Source organism: Microcaecilia unicolor, chromosome 13 (genome assembly GCF_901765095.1).
Source record: "Microcaecilia unicolor chromosome 13, aMicUni1.1, whole genome shotgun sequence".
In the NCBI taxonomy this organism is placed as follows: Eukaryota; Metazoa; Chordata; class Amphibia; order Gymnophiona; family Siphonopidae; genus Microcaecilia; species Microcaecilia unicolor.
Window position 1 is genome coordinate 37,911,610 of NC_044043.1, and position 25,763 is coordinate 37,937,372.

General features: G+C 42.0%; 1 protein-coding gene across 1 annotated transcript in view; it reads left to right on the plus strand.

Moving 5' to 3' along the window:
* The window catches only part of MYBBP1A (MYB binding protein 1a), a 124,587-nt gene that overhangs the window by 93,513 nt on the left and 5,311 nt on the right, over positions 1–25,763 (plus strand). Inside the window, exons 23-26 of the mRNA XM_030222434.1 lie at positions 21–89; positions 14,009–14,122; positions 15,830–15,931; positions 24,716–24,840. Of these exons, the coding sequence (XP_030078294.1) occupies positions 21–89; positions 14,009–14,122; positions 15,830–15,931; positions 24,716–24,840 (410 nt within the window). The remainder of the gene's footprint in view (positions 1–20; positions 90–14,008; positions 14,123–15,829; positions 15,932–24,715; positions 24,841–25,763) is intronic.

Sequence of the window (25,763 nt, forward strand, 5' to 3'; positions counted from 1 at the left end):
ACGGCTCTGTTTTTCTGCAGATCATGTATAAGCAGTTGGTGGATATAATTGTGCGGTCCATTACGAATGGCGCCCGGCAGCACCAACAGGTAAGAGTTTGGAGCAATACATTATGCATTTTAAAGGAATTTCTTAGTTCCTGGAAGATGAGACGGACTTAGTTTTTTTTAAAAATGTGCTATAGTTAAGGTGAAAGAAGATGGGTGCCCATCAAATCCAATCTTCTTTCAGTTGTGAGTATCATTTTGCATAAGGGGTTCGCAACCCAGTCCTCAGGACACACCCAACCAGTCAGGTTATCTGGAATGCATATACATGGGATAAATTTGCATGCACTCCATTCTGTACAAATCTATTTCATGCATATTCAAGTGGGTATCCTTGAAAACCTGACTGGCTGATAGTGTCCCAAGGACTGGGTTGAGAACCACTGATCTACATGGAAGCTTCCCCATCCTCTGTCCTTGAAGGAATTCTCCTTCTTACCATGACAATTAGTGTACGCCGTTGGCTCAGCAGATTTCCCAGTATCACATTGATGCACATAAATAACACACTATTTACACGCATAATTTGACGTCTTGGTTTGCAATTTTGAAAAGTTATGAGCACATGTATAGCCACAATACAACCCGGTCTACAAAATACATTTGTATGTGTACCTTTACATTGAAAGTAAGACTGGTTTTGAGTTTGCCTGCTGTTAGGTGTACTGCTGTAAGGGTACCCCAAAATGTGGCAAAAGCTTTCCTGAATCAGACCCAAAGGAAAACACGTAATCTCAGTTCTGTTTTTCTATTTTACCACTTTGGACATATAGTTTTGAAGAATAAGAGTTTGAGTGTGGTTACTATTCATGTTAAGTCTTTTCTTCACATTGGTTTCTCCCAGTTTGGAGATGGATAACTTTCAGAGCCTGCACTATGGCAACTGGAAATGATTTAAGGCTCCCATTGTTCAGTGGATTGAGGTTCATTCAAGTTTTTCCTGTGAGTTCCATCAATTGCAGAACTATTCTGAGTCTAAACTTGCAACCAAAACTAGAAATGACTTAAAGTACTCTGTAAGCTAATTCCTGTGTAACCCATATATAAATTGGGTTTGATAGAGGGTAGTTTGTGTATTAGTGAAGCTGGCACTTTGATCTAAGAAAGTTAGATAAAGCAGGAGGCAGGGCGAGCCTGTCTACCCCATTATATGGGCTGAAGCCAGTAGGCAGAGCTTGCCACCATACTGGTTTCCACCAGCTACATTAATTTTTGAAGCTGTTTTAGTGATATTCAGTTTTTATTTCATGATATTTATATCTACATATGGGAAGCTTTCAAATAAATTAAAAAGTTGTCAAATAAGTAAAATATATATTTTGTCCTCCACCTTTTAAGGCACTGCCTATCCAACTGGAACAGCTTTTGACTTTTTACAGATGGACCACGCTTAAGCAGTCTGTTATTTCTAATAATGTTTTGCTATTGTTTTGCTTTTGCTATTGTTTTGGGTGAACCAGTGCGGTGGCAAGCTCTGCCTGTTCCATTGTGAAGCGCTGTGTATGACTGGTAGCGCTATATAAATGATTTATAGTAGTAGTAATAGTACTGCCAACAAACTCCGCCTACTGACTTCAACCCATATAATGGGCGCCTCGTACCGTCTCCAGTGATTATAACTGAGGTTGTGAAGAAAGGGGAGGAGTTTCTGAGGAGGGAACTATCAGTGGGTGTAACTGGGGCTATGGAAAAGGGGGAGGAGTTTTCTGAGGAGGGCAATATCAGTGGGCACTGTTGCCAAGGTTGCGGTTTTCCCGCCCAATTGGGCGGCTTTCCGCGACCTGCTGCGGGAAATTTTTGACCGTTGCAGGTTGCGGTGGGCGTGGCTGGTGATGTCGGGGGCGGGGTTAGTGACGTCGGGGGTGGGGTTGATGACGGCGGAGGCAGAGTGATGATGGCGGGGGTGGGGTTTTGTGTGGAAAATTTTTTTTTTCAATTTGGCAAACCTGTCAGTGGGTGTTTCCTTGGCATAAGAGGGGGTGAGTGATGTCTGTCAGTGAGCAGATCACAGATGACAGAGGGGTGATGGATTTTGAGAGTTCTGTGATCTCTAGTGTGAAGAGATCAGAGGTGTGAGATTTTGTGGGAGCTGAGAGGCTGTCAGAGAGGGCAGTTCTTAGTGATGAGGGAGAGCTATGAGAAATTTAAGGAAGTTGAATTCACTGAGGTTTTGTAGTAGTTCCTGAGGGAAAGTGAGGGGAATCTACCCTTTAATACCCTTTCTCTGGTGGAGGCATCATGGTGTAGGGGTTCAGCTATTTCTGCTGGGTAGTATCCTTCCCCTTCCCCTTCCCTCCCTATGGTATCCACAATCCCACCCTCCCAGATACCTCTACCTCTTTAGTCCCTCTATTGTTTGAATCTCTTGGGTGCGTGAATTCTCTTTTCTGTTGAAAAATGGAGTTCCTTTCTTGTTTCTTATTTGTAATGTTTTGAACTGTACACCACTTTGGTCTGCCAGTTAGTGCAGGTGGTATAGTAAGAATCAATAAAATAAATAAAGAGGTGAACAATAGAGCTGGCCCCGGTGGGGGCATCTTGTTAGGTGAGCCCCCCCTTGAATCCAGGGAACACTCCGCAGCTGGTGTAAGATAAAGAGCAGCGATGCAGTGCGACTCTGTGTTGTATTTTCACTGTCTACTGTTCCCAAGAGATCACCTTCGGTTCTGTGGTTTACGTAAGATATCGGGACGCTTGGAAGCACACTGTGTAAAGATAAAACTGAAGATAATAAATTTATTTAAATACCTTGAAGGTCTATAAACTGCTGTCTATAAAGCAAAAAAGTTTAAATGGGTTATAAATTTTTAAAATAAATAAATAAGTTACTTTCCAGCAAAAGTACAGAAGGCCTTGAATAGACCAGCTAAATTATTTCATGTTATGTGTTCTTTTGAAGGTGCTTACCCCTATGCAAAATGCCTTTGTCCCTTCTGCTGCTCTGAATCTCTCTAGCTGTGAACTAACTTTTAGTGATGGCTTTTGGAATACTTTTGTTATACCAACCACTGTCAAAATTCTTGCAGCCGTCCAAACGGTCAAGGACTCTCATAGTCCTTTGGATAGGGTATCAGTTCCTAATGCAGAGAGTTTTAAGGAGCCATTTCAGACTACATTCGTTTGCTGTTCATTGCAAGATGTTTTTGTGCCTCGGTACATGCAGTGTTGAAAGAGTTATCTGGTTCTCGGTCCTGTTGTGATGATAATTATATCTAATTTACCAATTTGTTTTGGTAAATTAATAGAATGTTTTGCTCATCAGCAGTTGGATAATTTTTGTTAAGGAAAAGTTCACACTTGATGAGAGGCAGCACGATTTTCATAAATATCCTAGCCCTGAAACTTTGATTATGATGTTTCTAGGTTTTGTCACTTGTGTGTTGAGGAAGCGTGGTTTTGCATACCTGTTTGTATTGTACGATCGTACTATTTTGTACGATCTGCCCCAATGTTTTGTTCAAAACAAAGAACCATTATTTGGCACCATCACAAAACAATATATGTATGTAAATATATTCTCACTGCAAGAAAGGACACATCTTTTAAAAAAATTTTATATAAATTATTTTATGAAGACTAGGAGAGCCCTGAGAATTTTAGGTGTCCCACACTACACAGCTAACTAAGTCAAGCTGCCATTGCTCAGGTGGACATTTTTTCTCTTTTTTTGGTCAAACTCCAAGTGCACTACATAAACCAATGTGCTCAGTCCTTATATAAATTAGCATGCAAAATTCATAAATGGCTTTAAGAGCTGAAATACAGTACTTGTCCTCTGTAAATCAATTGTGTCCTTTTCGCTGATAGTTCTATACGTCATTAAATATGACAAAAGTACTTATCTGGAGTCCAATAAAATGCCAAGCTTCTTCTCCGGTGTGCTTTAAATAGTGGACTTTCGCAGGGCAATGGAGCACCCCTCAGCGCCTGATGCCATGGGTTTAGTCAAAAGACTGCTTCAGGGACTCAGGCGAGCTCAAATCAAACAATCTTTAAGTCTAGGCTTCATTCCAAAATTCTCTTCGGCAAGGCTCCAAACTTTCACAGACTTGGCATTCAGCGTTTACTCTGGGATACTATATATTGTGACTTAAGTTGCATGCACAAATCCAGTTTTATTCTGGAATTTGCGTGCGCAACGTAATTAGTTAACAAGCCATTTGGTGCTGTTAATTGCCACTTAACAAGCAATTATTGACACAAATAGGCATTAATTAGAATTTAAGCATATTCTGTAACGCGATGAGCGTAAATTCTAAGTCGCATAGTTGAAAAAGGGGCATGGCCAGTGGTGTGGAATGGGCGTTCGTGGCTGTTTCTAAAATCTATGTCTGTGGTTTATAGAATACATCAAATCAAAAAAGGACTCTACCACTCAGGTCAAAATAACAACGTTCAATATCTATTAAGTGGATCTTTATAACGTGAAACTCATACGTTCATATGATGGAGGAAAGCTACTGTCTGAAATATCATGTGACACACATGGACTGGACTCTTCATTGGCTCAAAACCTCCGTGGTTTTAATTAACATTATAATTCTTTAATTCGTTTTTTTCATCATTTTTTACTGTTACAGCATAAAGCACTTACAAAGATAAGCAAGAGTCCAGTCCATGTGTGTCACATGATATTTCAGAGGCTTTCCTCCATCATATGAATGTATGAGTTTATACAATACACCCAGTTCGCGCATAATTTAGGCGTCGGCATTTACACCAAGTTTTACTTGGCGCTACTGCTCGTGACTAAATTTAGTTGCACAGACAGGCACTCGGTTTATTCAATAAACTGCGCAGAAATATGGCAGCTTAATAAAAAGACCTCATAGTTAACTAAATATGAGAACTTTAATCTCCACCTAAAAAAAAAAAAGAGAGAGAGAGGGAACCATGAAAATCCTAGAAACAGGTTGAGCTACTGTTTATTAAGGAAAAAAGGTCAAAGGGTAATGTTGCACTCAAAAATATGCTTGAAATGAAAAATACACTTCTCCTTCCTCTTCTCCTCCCCTCACATCCTTTGAAAAATCTATCAGTAGGCTCATTCCACTCATGTTTTGCTTCTTCACATCATGGTCATCTCCCCTGGAATGTCGTTGACCTATAAATAATTTAGTGGTTGTGTCATGGGATTTGACAGTTTTGTAAGGTTCCCGTGTCTCTGTGGAGGTGCTCATGTTTTGTTGTAATGACTCACCTCAATCATGTCTAATGATGCTGTTCAGCTCACAGCTGTTGAGCACTTCTATCAGTACTAAGATAATTCTCTATCTGTCTTTATTTATCTACCAACTGTATATTCTTCTTACGACTTTGTAATTCTTTATATTGTTACAATATGTAAGCCGCATTGAGCCTGCCATGTGTGGGAAAGTGCGGGGTACAAATGTAATAAATAAATAAATGTATTTATTTATTTGTTCTTACATCCCACATTATCCCAAAACTGGTTTCAGTTCAATGTGGCTTACAATTAACAATTTTCTACAGTTAAAAAGACATAACCAAAGTGGCTAATATAAATTCTTAATTAACACATTTCTGTAGGTAATTATTGGTGCTTCTAATTTCTTTTTGGAGTAAGGTTCCACCATTTGGATCCTTGGTAACTAAATCCTGCTGCGTGAACATTTTTGCAACTTGGAAGATGAAGGAGCAGTTATTCTCTCGAATTGAGTATTGAATTTCTGGTCGATAAATCTGTTAGATCTGGCATATAATTAGAAGCCATTCCAAACAGAATTTTGAAAATTAAGAGTGCAGGTTTTGAACATTACTCAGGCTCTGATTGGGAGCCAATGTAGTCTAAGAAATAATGGGGTTACACTTTCATACTTTGGTACGCTGAAAATTAGATGGGCTTCCATGTTCTATGCTGTCTGAAGCAGCTTAATCACTGAAATTTTTGCTTCTTATGTATATTGCATTACAGTGGACCATCTGGGATAGAATTAAAGTTTGGACACGCAATCAGAATGAATGCTTAGAGAAATAATTTCAGACTCTTTTTAATTTCCATAATATCTTGAATGCCTTTGCTATGATGGCATGCAATTGATTTTCAAAAGACAAATGCTGGAATTCGTTGCCAGAGAATGTGGTAAATAAAGGCGGTTAGCTTAGCGGAGTTTTAAAAATGTTTGGATGGCTTCCTAAAGAAACAGGCCATAGACAATTATTAAATGGACTTGGGGAAAATCCACTATTTCTGGGATAAGCAGTATAGAATGTTTTGTACTTTTTTGGGATCTTGCCAGATATTTGTGACCTGAATTGGCCACTGTTGGAAACAGGGTGCTGGGCTTGATGGACCTTTGGTCTTTCCCAGTATGGCAATACTTATGTACTTATGGTCAAAAATTACTCCTAAGATTTTTAATTGGGTTTCTATAGGATATACATTTTGATCGATCTTGAAATTAGGATAAGGAGTATGAGCTAGATAATACCAAAAATAAATAACTCAGAGGGGAGAGAGATGGAGGGAGGGGGGCCCTGGATATGGGTGGATGGAGGAGAGGCCAGGGGAGAATGCAGAGTTGATGCTCATGTAGGGGGGGAGGGCAAGGGACAGAGGAGAATTGCTGCACCACGATGGATGGAGGGGGCAGGGGAGAGATGCTGCACATGGATGGATGAAGGGGGCAGGGCCCAGAGGACGTTTGCTGCATATGGATGAATGCAGGGGAGAGAGCATAATTGTTGCACACGGGACACACACTGCACTCACTCACACACACACACACACACACACACACACATTCTGTCTCTCAATCACACACTTTCTCTCTGACACACACTCTTTCCCACACATACTCTCTCCTAACAGTTCCCTTAAAAACATAATTGCCATGAGAGGACAACCTTGCTAGCACCCGTTTTATTTCTTTCAGAAACGGGCTTTTTTTTTTTTACTAGTCTATATATATAGTAGAGCTGAACCAAATAGCATATTTTACTATTTGGCCAAATACAAATAATGAAAAATATTATTCTGCTGTATACAAATAATGGACATTGAGCTTTAACATAACCAATAATAAATGAAGCAACTTGAAGTCAGAGATCAAGTGTTTATTTCAGTAGGATTTAATACAGTAGAACCCCAGATTATTCATATTCGAATTTAAATCACTATTCGGCCAAATAGGAAGAACGTATTCAGGGCCAAATTGAATCAAATGCAAATATTCAGTACAGCCCGTTTTGAAGTGCTGTCTTATTACAAGAAAGCTTGTAGTATATACTAACACAATCCTGCAAAAATAGCAACTTGATTATGGACGCTGGTATTTATACTTTCTCCACAAGTATATGCCTACTTGCTTTTTTAATACTTTTAGGCTTTTCATGCGTGAAAAAAGTTTATAAAATTGCCTTCAAAATCGGCACTTTTTTGGAAATTATTTTACTTATCCTGTGCTCACGTGTTATTTATTTATTTCAAGGTATTTGCTAGATTGCTCTTTGTTTCTGTTTTATAATTATACTATGATTGTATTTTGTTAGGATTGGCAGTGGGCTGAACAAATTTCTTTTCTAAAAACAGAATTGAGTTGAAAGACGTGAAAGGATGAGTTGTAAAGATGCATGAGATTCCATTTTGTATTTTCTCTTTGCTTTGTCTAACTTGTTGCTGAGCCCGACTGTGAACTTTCTCTCCACTGCCCAGATTTTGGGCTGAGATGTGCTGGAGCTTTATTATTTTAGGATGGTACAGTTCTTAAGGATCGTTACAGCTGGGCACAGGAACACAGAGTAACTGTGTGGACCTCCCAGCACTGTACGTCTTGTTTCATTAGTCAAGAAAAGAGAGAAAAAGAGGCCTTTGGATCCAGAGCCTATAAATAAAGAGTTCTCGGAGATCATTTATGGCTAATTTACTTATACAGACAACAGAGCCTTGGAGCCTGTTATACAAAGGGAAGATGTGTGTGTACCAAGTGATAATGTGCTGGTGCAAATGATTTGCTTGCACCCACCCAGCCATCCTTTAGAAGGACACGCTAGAAATGTGGGTTCCCTGCAGGTTTGTGATACCTTGTATTGGATGAATTAGAGAATTACCTAAAGGTGATAATGTGTATACATTTTGATTTTGAAACCGTTTGGGTCTCTTCTTAAGATATGTCACAAAAGAATCTTTTCATTTTTTTTTTTTTACCTAACAGTTTTTTTCCCTGCCCCTTTGTACTCACCTCCAGCTTAATTGGAACCGGGCCTGGGATCTTGTTCTTTGAGCCTTCATTTGTTGCTATCTGGGGACTTTTTCTTCAATTTTATATCCCTTTCAGCTTTAGCCCGGTCATGGGGGGACAGTTTTGGGCCGAGGATCAAGAACATTGCAGTTATATGCACTAATCCAGCCACTAGGTATCTCTGTTGGACACTGACCGTGGTTCATGGTTCCTGGCTCCCTGCTCCCCAAAGGTTCTACAGTATTCCGGCACTGCCCAACCAGAGAGCAGAATACTTGAGTTGGGCATCAAACTCGTGTTCTTCTCTATGGCAGTACTTCACATTGTTGGTGAGTCACTGGGCTGACCGTAAGAAGGAAACTTTTTCAGTCTGCTGATCCATAGTATCTTTGGAGAATTCTTACACTGGGCTAATGAGAAGCCATCTATGGTAGGTGCAAAGTCCTAGGCCACTTCTTACTGGAACATTGATATTCTATAAAGAGAAAATTCTCAGCATCACCTGTGAGAGAATGGGGACTTAATTGCACTGAAGTGTGGGTGCAGAAAAAGTGGGAGATGTGTTTTCCACCGGGTCATGTACCTGTTGGGCCATTATTTTCCAGGTTTTTTTTTTGTTTGTTTGTTACATTTGTACCCTGCGCTTTCCCACTCATGGCAGGCTCAATGCGGCTTACATGGGGCAATGGAGGGTTAAGTGACTTGCCCAGAGTCACAAGGAGCTGCCTGTGCCTGAAGTGGGAATTGAACAGTTCCCCAGGACCAGAGTCCACCACCCTAACCACTAGGCCACTCCTCCACTGTTGCTACTATTTGAGATTCTACATGGAATGTTGCTATTCCAATAGCAACATTCCATGTAGAAGTCGGCCCTTGCAGATCTCACCAATGTGGCCGTGCAGGCTTCTGCTTCTGTGAGTCTGACGTCCTGCACGTACGTGCAGGACGTCAGACTCACAGAAACAGAAGCCTGCGCAGCCTTCTACATGGAATGTTGGTAGTGGAATCTCCAATAGTAGCAACATTCCATGTAGAATCTCCAATAGTATCTATTTTATTTTTGTTACATTTGTACCCCGCGCTTTCCCACTCATGGCAGGCTCAATGTGGCTTACATGGGGCAATGGAGGGTTAAGTGACTTGCCCAGAGTCATAAGGTTCTTTTTATCACTTTGGTTTCACTGCTGTTTTATATATATATATATATATATATATATATATATATATATATATATATATTTATTTATTTTTTTAATTTATTCATGACACTTATATCCCACATTAGCCCGAAATAGACTCAAGTTCAGTGTGGCTTACAAACGAACAATAAATTGAATAAAACATAATAATGTACAGAATATAACACAGACAGACTCATTAGCTTGGGTATGTAGGCAATATGAACCTCAGAATGTGACTGTTGTTAAAAGTCTAGTGCATACTGATTACTTAGGAATTAAGTTGAAATTCATTGAACTGCCTGGTTTCTTTATTATGGCTCCCTGCCACATTAAAACTTATATAGCTATTCAATATCACAGAAGACCAACTATCATCAGGAAGAGATAAAAGGGATACAGTTTTCATATAAAAGGTATATAAACTCCCACCATGGATGTGATTTACTATCATGCTTCAAATTCTGCATCACTTACTAGGTTTGCTTTAAATTGCTGAGCTGGGGATTTTAATCTCGGCTTTACTGAATTTGTAAAACAGAGGGAAAAATGGAAATGTCCCAAAGATTTCACCTTTTCAATCCTTTGAGTTCTCTCTTTCTGCTGTTCAGTAAAAGGTGCATTTCCACGAATTGGGCTCGTCTTCCTTTCAGAAATTTAAGGTTCACACCAGCAGTGGGATTAACATGAACATAGGTAGGAAGGAGGGGTTGGGAGAGTTCTGTTTTAAGCATATTCCTGCACAACTAACTTAAGACTTCTTTGGCATGCTGAAATAACTTTGGGAACATTGTTGTGTGCTGGAATTTTGCAGCAGTGTAATACTATAGTCTCTCAGGTTCAGTGGGTATATAATTGTGATGGGTAGGTGGCAAAATGGATCATAGCTGTGATGGCCTCTGACTGTGTTGCTTTGTGATATAGGGCTACATTCTATATATGGTGCCAAAACATTTGGTGCTGAAAAAAAGCGCTATTCTATAAGCCGTTCTTAAAGTTAGGTGCAGTTTATAGAATAGTGCTTATTCCGGGAATCACGCCTAATTTTGGACAGGGTTATTTGCACCAAATGAAACATGGGTCAAATGTAGAAGCCTACATTAGATGTGTATCCCCGTTATTCTTTTACAACGTGCGTTAAATTTAGGAATGCCCCCCCCCCCATTGCACGCATATCCCTCCCATTTCTGCACCCCCTTTTTCAGATTGCGCGTAAATTTATGCACATAAATGCCAATTAAATCTAATTAGTGCCAGTAGTTGCTTGTCAAAAAGCCAATTATTGACGCTAATTGGCTTGTTCTATCAAATTACACATGCAAATTGGGCGCATACCCCAATTTGCGCACACAATTTTTGGTGACTTTTATAGAATTAGGAGAATAATGGATCGTGAGCTGATGTCATTGCCATATGTTTTTGATTCAGGCATAAATGTGGTATATGGGGCTATTCAAAAGTCACATTGTTTCAGACTTCTAAAAGGCACTATTTGGCCACGTTGAGTTTAGCCTCTTTTCATTTTATTGTGCATCATATGAAGACCATCGGCCTATTTTAATAACTAGCAGCTCTAGAATGTGCCCTCAGAAGGCTGTAGCCTGGTAATACCAATAATTCCAATTATTTATTTATGATTATATCCCACATTTTCCCGCACAAATTCGAGTTGCTCACGAAAAAACTGTTTGAGGTCATCCTTTGTACTGTACCTTAATTATACCACCGTCAATCCTTCCGAGAATGTGAGGTAACTCCTCCCATCTCCTGTGGTTTCTGTCTGACATCCAGCTGCTGCTTCTTCAGGCCACATTTTGTTTCATATTTCCATTTTAGTCTCTTTTTTTTTTTTTCCTGACAAATAGATGTGTTTTTTTGTCATTTGCCAGCTTTGCATTTACCGCACAATTAGGGAATTTGGTCCTGGGCTGTATTTAGCTTGCCTAACCATATCCTGATCCTTTTCATCTTTTTCAAGCTGATATGGTTTATTGCTTATGGTTATGACTGTGTGACGATAAAGCAGAATTTTAGTCTTTCATTTTCCTTGGGGGGGGGGGGGGGGGGGGGGGAATTTGATTATGCATTCTATCTGTGTACACATTATCTCCTGAGTCATTCAACCAACAGCCACCAAATTTTCAAGACAGGTACATCAGCATGTCAACTAGAAACCGAAAATTATATTTTTCTAGAAAGTATATGGATCTAGCCCCAAACTGAAAGTTATTTTCCCATTAAACCGAGGGGGTAAAGCACTCTGATGAAAATATTCTGCAATTCTTTTCTTATTTTTGAACATAATGCTCTGTAGATGTGCTGAGGGTTGGTCTGGTTTTGGTGATACAGCAGTTGTACATTTTAGGGTCCTGTTTACTAAGAGGAGTAGTTATGAAGATGCATTATGACTATTTTCTCTGCAGTTTCAGATGTTCAACCCCTTCTAAATGTGCTGCTTCTTGTCCTGAGCTGAAAGGCTTGGAAGTCAGGGATCTGCTTCCATATTATTCCTATTATGTATGGAAAAAGAACACCAGCAAAGAGCTAGCTTTATTTTTCTTGGCTGGGAGCATTGGGCTGCTAAGTTGCAGCCCGATGCTCCGGAGTGCTTCTTAAAGGGGCTGGTGCATCTACCCACCACCCTCCTCCCCAAGTAATTGGGAGGGAGGCCTTGGTGCTGGTGGAAGGCATATATTAGGAAGGCATTGGGGGGGGGGGGGAGAGACATTGGAAGGAGGGAATGTCAGGGGGGGCATTGGGGGAAGAAGGGGGAGTGGGGCAACTACTAAATTCATGCCTGCTTTTTCAAGAAGTACCTGAGAATATCAGACTGTGCCCTAGCACCTAATGCTCCTGGGTACTATGAATAATGAAGCTTGCAAGGTTGATCGCAAGCTGTGTTAATCATATACTGCAAGAGTGACTAACCTACTGACCTAACTCAGGTTAGTTACTCCCATGGGAAATTAAGGTGTGGTAAAAGCCTGATTTTTTACTGCACCTACTACTGAAAAAGGTGTGAGCAAAATCCAAAAAACAACTCCTTAGTTGCGTCAATAATTACAATACCCAGCGCTGAAAGTATTTTCACATCACTCCTTGCAGTCAAGCAGGCTTTCACCAACTAACTTCATTTAAGATCTCAGCGGCAACTTGTTACACAAGAGCTAACATGCCTTTGACTCGCCTGCCTCTTCATCAGTCAATCGTAACTTTTAATAAACCTTTTTCCTATATTTTCAAAAAATGTAATTATTTATAAAATAATTACTTAATAGTACTTAGCTTTAAGTGTTTATATCAATAGCTGGACTGCTCACCAACATGCAGCATTTTTCGCACTCTTGGTGCATCAGGATTCGGTCCACTAAAATAAGTAAATAACAAAATTGTTAGAACAAAATTTATATATTCATTTTATTCAATTTTGCATAAAAGCTGCTCTTATTCAATATACTCAAGCTCACCTGCCAGCATCTCATACTCAACTGAAACTCAAGTTAAAAATGTTGACAAGGCAGGTACTAAACAATCACATGACCCAATAGAGTTCCCCGGGAACCAATCAACTAATTCAAAGCCCTGAGTAAACAACCAATAAGATGCTAGCTCTTGTGAAACACGTCGCCACTGAAGTCTTAAATGAAGTCAGTTGGTGAAAGCCTGCTTGATTGCAAGGAGACCTTTGAAAATACTTTCAACGCTGGGTATTGTAATTATTGACTGTTTGGGTTACCCCCTCCCCCTCCCCCCCCCCCCCCCCCCCCCCCCCCACTATTTCCATTATATTGGCCAATGAATAAGGATTTAATGTTAAAAACTAACAGCAAACATTTAACGTAGAATGGGCAGAGACTGTGTTTGAAAGTTAACTGCAGATAATGTCACCTGAATAGGTTAAGCAACGCACTTAATGCGCATTAATATATCCTCTGCATTAACGGATTGAGAAACTGCTAGGGACACTCATGGGGAAGTTACCATGCTTTAGTTTAGCCAGTTAACAAGTGGGTAACTGTAGCATTTTTTTTTCCATATTTTGTTTTTATTTTATATATGCCTTGAAGTATAACAGCATAACATCAAAACGTCAAATATTTAACATAATACAGCCATCAAGTCCAACATTTAACATTCAGGATGTCTAAGAACCTATCCTTCTTGCAACCCCGCCTTGTTCTCCCCCTCCCCCCTCCCTATCTAGTAACTGTAGCATTTTACTGTTCTTTAGTATATAGGGCCCACAGCTGTAGCAGTGAGGTAAACCTGTCATGGCTTAGGAAGAGCATATGATTGACAGATATGTGCTCCTTTCAGTCCCCAGATCAGATCAGCCCAGTCTGCCAGCAAGCTACACTCGGTACTTAGAACATTTGAACTTTCGACAGTTGTCTATCAGCCACATGTGAAAGGTTTGAGGTGTGAGGAAATACAGCATAGTACAGTGATAGCTACTAGTAAGAACACAGTATTTCAAGAATGATGGGGGGGGGGGGGGCATTTCTCTGTATCAATGACTGAAGAATCTTTGTAGCTGAGTGGAAGGACTGCAGAGAATGTGTGTATTTTCTATGCATTGCAGGGCCAGGCCTGTGTGCTACTCCAGAAGGCTGTGCAGACTCCTGACCTGAAGCTCAGCATGACGGCTGCTGAGTGGGAGCAGCTGATCAGAGAAAGTACCAGCCAAATTGTTCAGGTAAGAGAGAGATCAGGGTTTCATCTGTAAGCTTCCTGAACTTGTACGCAGGCTGGCTGCTTGGATTGTGATTAGACCCCGACTCCATCACCATGGCCTCTGGTTTGGGACATGCAAAGATACACAGGCACAAATGAGCTAAAGTAAATCTCCATGAGAGAGTCCTAGATATTTCCCTGAGCTGACCTAGACATTGGTTTTGTAGTAAAAGGGAAACAATACTATGGGTCATGGCTCAGGAATCTTACAGAATAGAGACTCAAGTGAACGTCGTCCTGCAGATGAAACTGGGGGTGATTTAAGCAGCATATGAGAGCATACTCGGAGCAAAGGTGATTCCTGGCCTGGCAGGATGGAAGTCCTGAGTAAGTGGCCTAAAACTGGCCGACTTCAGAGTGGTAACCAACACAAGTAGGGAATGCTAATTAGCAAGCAGGTGTCACCAGCCTGGAGCACCCAATGGATTTCCTCAAGTGGTGTAAGTCCGAAGTGCCGGTGAGAACTAAAGGGCAGATGATCAAAAGCCCCGCGCTGTTCCAAACAGCGCTCTAAAAATAGCGCTGGAACAGTTCGGGGCTTTACCGCACCTATGATCAGAGATAATTGCATGCAAATTTAGGCACGCAATTCTCTCTGATCATGGGGTAGAAGTGCGGGAGGATTGTGCCTGAGCATGCACTCAACCACAATCCTCCCACACTTGTTTGACAGGTCTGGGCTTTTGACAGCCCAGACCTGTCAAACACAGAGGCTGAAGGTCCATGGGACCACCAGACTCCAACTACCCCTGCCCCGAGCAAGGCCGGTTCAAAAAGGCGGTAAATAAATCCTAATAAATAAACACATTTTAGCACAGGTTTCATCAAAACAAATCTGCAATCAAGCGGAGAACTCAAACGCCCCATGGGAGAACACAGGTATAGAAGAAAATGGGATGTTTGACCACAGCAATACAGGACCCGGAGAGATGGATCTTAAAAATACTTGTTTATTGATGAAAGAAAGACTCGACACAACCGTTGTGTTTTGGCCGTTAGGCCTGCATCAGGAGTCTCGCTCGATGGTGTTACCGTATAGTGGGACTCAAACGCCGGAAATCAGCTGATGCGTGCGTTAGGGAACGCGTAATGTGTGGATCTATGAAGTGGGTCTTTAAAAAGACCTTTCACGAAGGAATTTGCTCGTAGACAAATAGATTGTCCTGTATTGCCATGGTCAAACATCCCACTTTCTTCTATACCAAGCACAGGTTTCATTGCATAAAATGGAACTATGGTAAAATAACCTGACTTAACAGTAGCCCGCACGTTGATAATGCTCTCCCATTAGACTTCTTCAGACTTTCAAGCCAGATGAGTTGAAATGTCTCCTCTTAAATATAGTTACAACTCCTTTTAAAGTGCAGGTTTGTAGTGGCTGTATGGATCTTAAAGTAAACTCAGTTTTTCAGAGCTTTGATCACTTTTTTTTTGAGCTGACTAGAAAATCTGTAACAAAGATAACGTTATATATCAGATTTCACGACCATGTTTAGTCCCTTCTCTACCACTGCTATATGGTAAAGGCGGGCAATTTGTTTTAAAACCTCACATACAGCATCCTTTTTAAATAAATCTGACGATGATTTACTCAAAAGTATCACAGCCTGCACAGGATCCAGTTTTGAATGCGCTGAGCTTCTAATAACAATTTTTTCTTCTCCTATAGAGTCTGAAGGCAGTGAATGAATTCAAGGTGAAGGTGGATCAGGAGAAAGTGACCCATTGTTTGGCGCTGTTAAGTGTCTTGATTAAGAAAGTGAACCTACAAGTAGGTATCGACAGGGGCACCTGGTTCTGTCACATCTAGGGCACGTCTCTCAGACATACCACATCCGTGTGGTGCTGGAGAAAACCCACTTTGGCCCTGTTTGAGGTGTCCAACACCAGGCTTTGTAAGTGTAAGCTTAAAATAGGCACATGAGCTAAAGTAAGAAAGCTTTGGTGTCAGAAGGAACCTTGGAAGTTTCTAACCGCTTGAAGGTTGCGGTACCTCTGCCTCTCGCATCTGTCATATTAACACATTCCAGGATTGCAGCCTAATGGCACATTCCTTTCCTCCACCTGTGACTCTTTAGAGCCGAGTCTCACTTTTTGGTTCTTTTTATTGTCTTGTCTCTTCCTACTGCATCCCCAGATCTCATTTTATCTTCCCGTTCTCATCTGTCTCTGGTCAGCACCATTACGCCATTAATTTCCCTGTTTATATCCCACAATATTAATATGCATGCCCCTAGTGCATACATACTTCTCATTATACAGAAGCTGAGGAGGTATATAGGATACTTCCTTGCTGGTAAGGGTTATGTGAGGGCAGAGCCAGCATGAGGCATCCGCCCTGCCGTGGATATCGGAGAGGGTGCCGATTAAAGACCAGTACTGGAAGTGTGGGAGCCCCTTCAGTGTTACCCTGAGCAAAAGGGTATGTTGATTTTTACTTGTGAAGCTTGTCTTTTTTTTTTTAATGCAGGCATTTTTGAGGAAGGAGGGATTCTGGAGGAAAAGAAAAGCGGATAAGGGACAAGGAAGGAGACTTTTTTTTTTTTTATTATTTTTAGTGAGTTTTCAAGAAACTTTAAACCAATATAACATACAACAACAAAGAACAAATGGAAAAAAAAACCCCAAATGCATTACATACAGAAAAATGTGACAGTTTAAGTATAAATATAAAATTCTAATCTCTAGGAGATGCTGTTGTTTTGATGTAATGATCAAAAGGAGCCCAATGCTTCTTAAAAGTAGGCAATTGATGAAATTTAATTTAAATCTTTTTTTATTGACGAAAATTCAGTATAACAAACATATAACTTCAAAATCACATAATACAGCTGTGACAGGCCATCCAACTTTCCCACATTCGTCAGTGAATTCCCCCCCCCCCCCCCCCAATACCTTTTACCTCTTAGATCCCATTCTGTTTATTACGATTCTATTCACCACAGTAGTCCTCCGCATCATTAACAGTATTATAATGTTACCACAGAGTGCACATCTATCAAATCACCTCCAGGGCCTTACTCCTGATAGCTCTTCACTCATTCTTATCATCTCTGCCATTGATATACCAATATTAACACAACTGGCTAAGTGAGCCTGCCGACTATTGATTGTTTCTTATTATGTTTAAATCTTTTTTATTATTATTAATAACAGAACATAAATTTCATAGTGACATTCCACAAAGCTCATGTACCATATTTACTCCCTATCCCTAACTTATCCCCTAACTCCTCTCCTCTCTCCTTCTACTTCGTTCTGACCCTCCCCCCTACCCCCCCAAATTGAACAGGACACAAATACAGCAAAAATATAGTATTACATATTCAATATCTGGCTTCTAGATTCAGAGGGCATTGTATTCAGGAATGGGCTCCATCTGTCCATAAAAAGTTCAAACTCTTGGTGAGGCTTCTCTCTAGCCTGTAATCTTTCCATTCTCATCAAGGTTATCATCTGAGTTCTCCATATCTGTATTGAGGGACCTTTTACTTCAAGCCAGTCGATCAAAATCGTTTTCTTTGCCATCATAATGGCTCTTTTCACAAATGCTAGATAACCTTTAGGTCCAGGTCGGCTAATCTCTGGTTTGCCAAACAACAGCAGTGGCGAGCATCTCCATTTTGCTTTCCACAAACGCTCTATTTGACTGAGTAAGTTTGACCAAAACCGGGCAACTCTCGGACAGTTCCAGAACATATGTCCTAAAGTTGCTCCGCTCCCTTTACATTTAGGGCAGGCTCCATCAGGGGACAATCCCATATGGAAAGCTCTTCGGGGTGGGACATAGAGCCGTAGCGCAAATCGATACTGGAGCTCCCATTGATCAGCCCAGGTAGTCACCTGTCTCAGAGTTAGAACGTGTTCCTGAAAAACATGAGTTGGTAACTGTATTGACAGGTCTTTCTCCCAGTCTTTAGCATATTTGGCATAGTCTAATTCCGATTTAGTATCCTTAATGTGCCTATGATGGTAGAGCAACGGCACCTTCTGCTGAGAGTTTAGGGAGAGCGCTGAGGGTAACTCCTCCTGTACGTCTTCTGCTAATGCCTCCCAGGGAAGACTGGACACACAGTGTCTTATTTGCCAGTAAAACAGTTGGTCTTTTGGCCCTAACAGTTGTGACTCTTGCAAGGTTGTGTAGGATTGTAGTTTCCCCTCCTCTGTGATAATTTGCTGTAAAAAGGTAACTCCTCGCTCTTTCCATCTGCTAAATATTCTATAGATAAGTCCTGGTGGGAAGGCTGGGTTACTACACAACGGCAACAGGGGTTACTTTATGGGAGCAATAATGAAGTTTGCAGATCCACCGCCAAGCTTTTTGGGCCGTAGGTAGGATATGGGATGCCTCCAATATTGGCGATATTTTACATTTCAGACCATGCAATAGGCCACTAAAGTGGTATAAGTCTGTAGTGCCTCTAAACCAGTCGTTTAAATGTCTCATGGCACTTGCTACAATAAGTGATCTGATGTTTAATAAGCCCAATCCTCCATATTCTTTTGGGGTGCAGACCATAGCAAGAGGCAGTCTCGGCCTTTTACCCCGCCACAGGAATTTTGCCAGCGCTGTGTTCAATTTCTTCTCATCTGCACCTTTCAAGTACAATGGCAGCATTTGGAACACATACAGCCAGCATGGTACTATCATCATGTTATACAGGGCTATTCGCCCTATAAGCGAAATGGGTAGCGCCCGCCATTGTGTCAGTTTTGTTATTGTCTCTGAGAGCAAGGGCTGAATATTGAAGTCATAAAGCTTAGTCAGGTCTTGTGGAATCCGCACCCCTAAGTATTTAGTCTCTATCCCCGTTTTCAACTGGTTTCCCTCCACCTTCCACTTTCCCACTCCCAGAGGGTACACTTGAATAATAGAGGATTTCTGCAGGTTTATCTTAAATCCTGAGATATCCCCAAAACATGTAGTTCTCTGAATCAAGGTTCGCACTGAGTTCAGTGGGTTGGCTGTCACTATCAACAGATCATCGGCAAAGGCCATCACCTTAACCCTCTCTCCTCCCACTTCTACACCTGTTATTCCCTCCTCTCTAATCAGGGTCCTTAGGAGAGGCTCGACAGCTAACAAAAATAATGCTGGGGATAGAGGACAACCTTGTCTGGTCCCCCGCAGGATGGGAAACTGCGGGGTACGCACTCCATTAACCAATACCGCAGCTGTCGGGTGTGCATATAAAGTTTGGATGGCTTGGTAGGCCCACCCCTATATCCCTGTGTATTGAAGTGCTGCAAATAAATACTCCCAATTTACGCTGTCAAAAGCTTTTTCAGCATCTAGGCTGATCAGTGCTGCTTTTATCTGTTTTTGTTGACAGTGCCCTATGGCGAGTAATAAGCGTCGGACATTCACTACTGAGTGGCGGTTGCGGACGAACCCTGCCTGTTCAGATCCCACCAGGCGGGGAATATATAGGTGTAATCTATTTGACAGCAACTTAGCAAGTATCTTAATGTCTACGTTTATTAAGGAGATTGGCCTGTATGAGTCTGCGTATGTTTCTGGTTTCCCTGGTTTTAAAATTAAAGTAATCAAAGCTTCATTTGCGTGCGGCGGAAAGCTTTGTCGTGTCACCGCATCTTCAAGGAAATCTTGAAGGGCTCCTATTACTGAGGGTCCCATTAACTTATAGAACTCGCCAGTGTACCCATCAGGGCCTGGAGCAGAATGTGAAGGCAAAGATTTGATAATTACTTGCAACTCTTTTCCTGTTATGGGTCTTTCTAACTCACTCGCCTCCTCTTTAGTCAGTTGGGTCATGCCTGCCTTACGAAAATATGCCTGCATTTCGCTCAGGTCCGGGGTTTGCCCTTGTTTATACATTGTACTAAAAAAATTTTGGAAGACCTGGGCCACCTTCTCCCTCTTATATTGAGATATTCCTTCTTCGTCCCTTACCACTGTGATTACACGTGTTCCACCTCTGTGTTTAACTAGTCGGGCTAAAAGAGTCCCTGTCTTGTTCCCGAACCTCTTGAGATTATATTTCCTGAGAACTAGTGCTTTTGAGGCTCTCTCTTGAAGTAATGTGTTTAATGCTATTTGAGCCACCTGCATTTGTTCCTTACTTTGATTGCTAGGGGCCTGAATAAATCTGCGTTTCGCCTTTTGGAATTTTTTTTTCCATTCTGCGCTCCCGTCCAGTTACGTATGCAATTACATCGCCTCCAAGAACTGCTTTTGCCGCTTGCCAAAATATGGCAGGACGGTTCTTATACTCGTTATTAAATTTTTCATATTCTGCCCATCTTCCCTGCAAGAATTTCTTGAAATCTGTATTCGTTGCTAGGTAGGATGGGAAGCGCCAGCCCGCAGAATTATGGTCACTATCTGGGATCTTTAGGTCGGCCCAGACCATTGCATGGTCCGAAATTTCTTCTGGGCCAATTTCCACTGCCTCTATTTGCGAAAATATCTTCCTGTCAATTAATATATAATCTATCCTTGAATATGTGCCCGTGTGCTCTAGATAAATGTGTGAAGTCCCGCCCTTCCGGATGTAATGTCCTCCATGCATCTACTACACTAAGCTCCTGCATAAAATGATGTAATGCTCTCGCTTGTGGCCCCCCTCCCGCTGCGTGTCTTGGTATTGAACAGTCTAATAGGGGGTCTGCCACTAAGTTAAGATCTCCCAGTAATATTACAGGTAAGGATTTGTAAAGTAGGCATGTGCGAGTTATGTGATCATAGAATGTCTTATCATATATGTTTGGTCCATACACCGCTACCACTAGGTACTCTTTATGGTGTAACCACAGATGTATTATCACAAACCTGCCTTGGGGATCTTTGTCCACCAGTTGTGATTTAGCCGCTAGTCCTTTCCTAAGCAGAATAGCTACACCTCTTTTCCTCCCTTCGGCCGATGCTGAATGTACTTCACCCACCCAACCTTGCTTCAGTTTTTGATGTTCCTCTGGGGACAAGCGGGTTTCTTGTAAGCAGACCACATCCGCTTTGTGCCTCTTCAAGGCAGTGAGAATCTTAGTTCGTTTTATTGGCGTAGAGACTCCCCCCACGTTCCATGTCAAGAACCTTGTAACTGTGTTTCTAGCCATAAGATGTATTTGGTAGTTCCTTATAACAGTCGTGTATATCATTTGGAGACCCTGGCTCCCAGCTCACCCGGGCCCTCCTACTTCTCTCACTATGGTCGCCCTCTGTTGCTTGTTCCCTTTCATAAGTAACAATCCCCCTCTGAATACTCTGTCACACTTTCCCATCTTCATTTAAGCCCCCTCCCTGTAGCAATACCTCCCGGATCCTGCCCAACAAACAGTCCTCCCCCCCTACCCACCCTCCCTCCCTCCCCCCATACCTTCTTCCTTCCCCTCCCATTGACCCCGCACTCTCGTCCCCGTATGTCGGTTAAGAGAGAGAAGGTCTAAAGATGGCGGGCTCCCTCTCCCCCCCTTAACTGTGTTAATCAAACATTTCTTTACAACTTATCTGCTATTAACTTCTTTTCATACATACTGACATTAACTTGAACTCCATCTAACATAACTGGTTAGTCTGCAGATTTAAGTGTAGTCCTGCTTATCGGCCGAGTCGGCCTCCGTGTAAGATTTTACCCCTTTGTGTGGAAGACCATCAACCTCGTCCTGGGCTCGCTGCGTTGTCATATTTTAATCCAGTTTGCGCTTCTTGTGGAGTTGTAAAGGTTCTCCAGGACCCCTCTATTTGCACCTTCAGCAGCGCTGGGTATAAGAGAAGAAAGCGTTGCTTGCTTTCCACCAGCCTTCTGCAGATGGGGCCAAAGGCTCTTCTTCTCTCTTGTACCGCAAAAGAATAGTCTTGGAACACCTTTATTGTTGATCCCTCGAATTCCATAGTGTCCCATTTTTGCCGGGCCCCTCGCAGTATTTCCTCTTTATGGATAAAGTTATGAATTTTAACAATCACTATTCTCGGCCTGGTTCTTGAGTTATTCTGCTTTCCCAGACGATGTGCTCGTTCCAGACAGAGCGGTCCTGCGCTGTCCGAGAGCGCGAATTCGTTCTTTAGCCAGCGCTCTAATTGGGTAAGTAAGGAGCGGTCCGAGATTGATTCTGGGACTCCTATTATTCGGAGGTTCGACCTCCTAGATCTGTTCTCCAGATCATCCACTTGTTGGGTTAAGGCGCCTAGCTCCCGCTGCAATTCCTTAACCACAGTTTCTCTGGCCGTCTCAGCGTCCTCGATATCCGACACCCGCACCTCTTAATTCCCCAGTTCTACGAACTGTCTCATCGAGGTGAGTTTCCATCCCAGCCAGCTGGTCAGATAATTTGCTGAATTGCGGTGCCAGCGCGGTCTGTATCACCTCCGTGAGCTGTTGCAGTTGATCGGCATTAAATGTTGTAGCGGCCTCTGGCTTCGGACTCGCCGCCTTCTTGCCTTCTCCTTGGCCGCGTTGTTTTTCAGGCTCCTTTTTTACAGTTCTGTTCGGCATTGTTCTGCTTTCCCGCACTACAAAGGGGTCCAATAACGTTAAGTCTATGCAATTCTTGAGGTTCTTCCCGGTAATTCGTCGCTATAACGGGGTTGTGGGAGAGGGTGGCCCGAGAGAGATTAGAAGCACGTCTTCTTCCCTCTCAATCCATCACGTGACCCCCGATTGTTTCTTATTATATAGTATTCATCTATCTCTTTATATATATACCCCCCTCCTCCGGTATACCCTTCTTCCTTTCATCAGAGTTAATTTTTAAATGGAGTTCAAGATGAGACTGCGTGTGCGTGTCGATAATGACTGGATGTATGGTTCCCAAATTGCCCAAAAGTTTTTCTTTCTGTTCAGAGTGCGGGATTTAAAAGCTGCAGATTCCTCATAGTTTCTAATAGTACAAAGATGACTCCACCATTCATAAAAGTTCAATTGCAAATTATTTTTCCAATGAAATACTATAAGATGAGTGGCCAGAGCCATCATTATATCAAATAGTTTTTGATATTGATCCTCAAGTTTAGGGGTTGAAGAACAGAGTATTATCACATCATATGTCAAACCAACAGGCGAGGAGAAGGGAATTGTTGCACATATTTTTTCCATATTAAATTCCAGTAGGTGGACACATGGAAAGTTTAATGGCACGAGCGAAAGGAGAGTGATGGAGATGAGGTAAAGAAAAGTGAAGTGGCTTGGAGTAGGGAAAGGGCTGAGGGGAAAGGTGTGAGATAATGAAAGGGCTGTGAAGCCGTAGGAAGGGAACTTGTGAGAGACGGAACAAGAGGTGAACAGAACAGAGTTCTAATAACAGCATTGAGCCTGGAGTTGCAGGTTGCATGATAGCTTCTGCTGAAAGAATTAGTCAGACATTGCAGCCTGTGAGCATTTGAAACCAACAGATCAGCATGTTCTTGAAACCTCACATACCAATAGGCTTATTTTCGAAAGTGATCGCCGGCGATCTTCCGACATAAATTGAGAGATGGCCGGCGATCTCTGAAAAGCAGCGAAATCCGTATAATCGAATGCGGCTTTTTTGACACCATCGCCGCTTTCCTGTTGCCGTGCTGGCAAAAGTTCAAGGGGGCATGTCGGCGGCGTAGCGAAGGCGGTGCATGGGCGTGGCTACCAGATGGCCGGCTTTCGCGGATAATGAAAAAAAAAAGCGGCGTTAAACAGTATTTTGCTGGGTTTACGTGGTCCTTTTATTTTCATGACCAAGCCTCAAAAAGGTGCCCCAACTGACCAGATGACCACCGGAGGGAATGGGGGATGACCTCCCCGTACTCCCCCAGTGGTTACCAACCCCCTCCCACACTAAACAAATAAAAATAAAAACCTTTTTTACCAGCCTGTATGCCAGCCTCAAATGTCATACCCAGCTCCCTGACGGAAGTATGCAAGTCCCTGGAGCAGTTTTTAATGGGTGCAGTGCACTTCAGGCAGGCAGACCCAGGTCCATCCCCCCCCCCCCCCCCCACCTGTTACACATGTGGTGCTAAGTGTTGAGCCCTCCAAATCCCCCCCAAAACCCACTGTACCCACATGTAGGTGCCCCCCTTCACCCATAAGGGCTATGTTAATGGTGTAGAGTTGTGGGGAGTAGGTTTGGGGGGGGGGGGTTTGGGGGGGGCTCAGCACCCAAGGTAAGGGAGATATGCACCTGGGAGCTATTTGTGTATTTTTTAAACATTTTTAGAAGTGCCCCCTAGGGTTGCCCGGTTGGTGTCCTGGCATGTCAGGAGGACCAGTGCACTACAAATGCTGGCTCCTCCCATGACCAAATGCCTTGGATTTCGCCGGGTTTGAGATGGCTGGCATTTTTTTCCATTATCGCTGAAAAACAAAACCGGCGATCTGAAACCCGGCGAACTCTGGCATTTGGCCGGGCTAAACAGTGTTATCGGAAAAAAAGATAATACGGTTGCGGCCAGCTGTTGCGCCGCCGCCAAAATAGATCGCCAGCGACGTTCGATTATGCTCCTCCAAATCATCTCCAAGTTATTCTTACATTTGCTCCCTAAAGTTATCTGAAGTGTCTCAGGAAAGTATGGTACAGGCAGAATTACAGTATTCCAGACTCTAACCCATTCTGACTTTTCCAGAAACTGGACGTTGACCTGACAATTGTGCCACCAGTGCTGCAAGCCTTGAGCCAGCAGGAAGGGTTTGGGAAGTCCATCCGCCTGGACGATCTCTACTGGAATGTCATGAAGCTCCTGGGATATGTGTAAGTACCCTCTCTGTTCTGGTCTGTAACATGTCCATAAGTAGTATCAGAAAGCCAGTCGGCGGCCTCAGCTGCAGCACTTCACACTGGTTCACGTGGTTTGTGTGGCCGATCCCAATGTTTCACTGTCTGTTTGAGCCATATATCCAGACTATAACTAAACTAGACATAAAGTCCCAGGAAAATCACCTATGCTGTAATTTCGTATCTGTAAATTAATAAATAAAACAAAAACAAAAAAGAAGATAAAATGATACTTTTTTATTGGACTAAATTATTACATTTTTTTGACTAGATTTTGAAGGCAATGCCACCTTCTTCAAATCGGAATGAGCAAAAGATGACATATCAAAATATATAAATGAAACATGAAGCATTCCAATGACACTCTCAGGGGAAAGTAGGGATTTTTTTTTTTTTTGGGGGGGGGGGGAAAGGAGGTGAGAAACAGGGAAAGATGGATGGCTGATCAGATGGTGACAAAACAGTATAATTGTATGGTTTATAATGTGACAGGAAACCCAGATCTTTTTTATGTTTAAATCTTTTTTATTAAGAACAACCAAACTTATACAGATTATGCAGTGAAAAAAGACCAATACAATTATCAAAGTTATAACTCCAGTCACCATATAATTATTAATGTTTTTTCCCCCCTTCCTACCTCCCTCCCCCCTGTCCTTTCTGGTGGATGTCAAAATATTTCATCATTTTATTTATTTATTTGTTACATTTGTATCCCATGTTTTCCCACCTATTTTTATGCTCATTGTGGCTTACGTAGTACCTTAATGGTGATCGCCAGTTTCAGTATGAACAGATACAAAGTGATATAGTAGTAGAGTAAAAGTTCATGTGTGACAGACACATTGGGAAATCATAAGGAGGAGGTAAAGTTATGTCCAGTACGAGCTTTGGTTTTA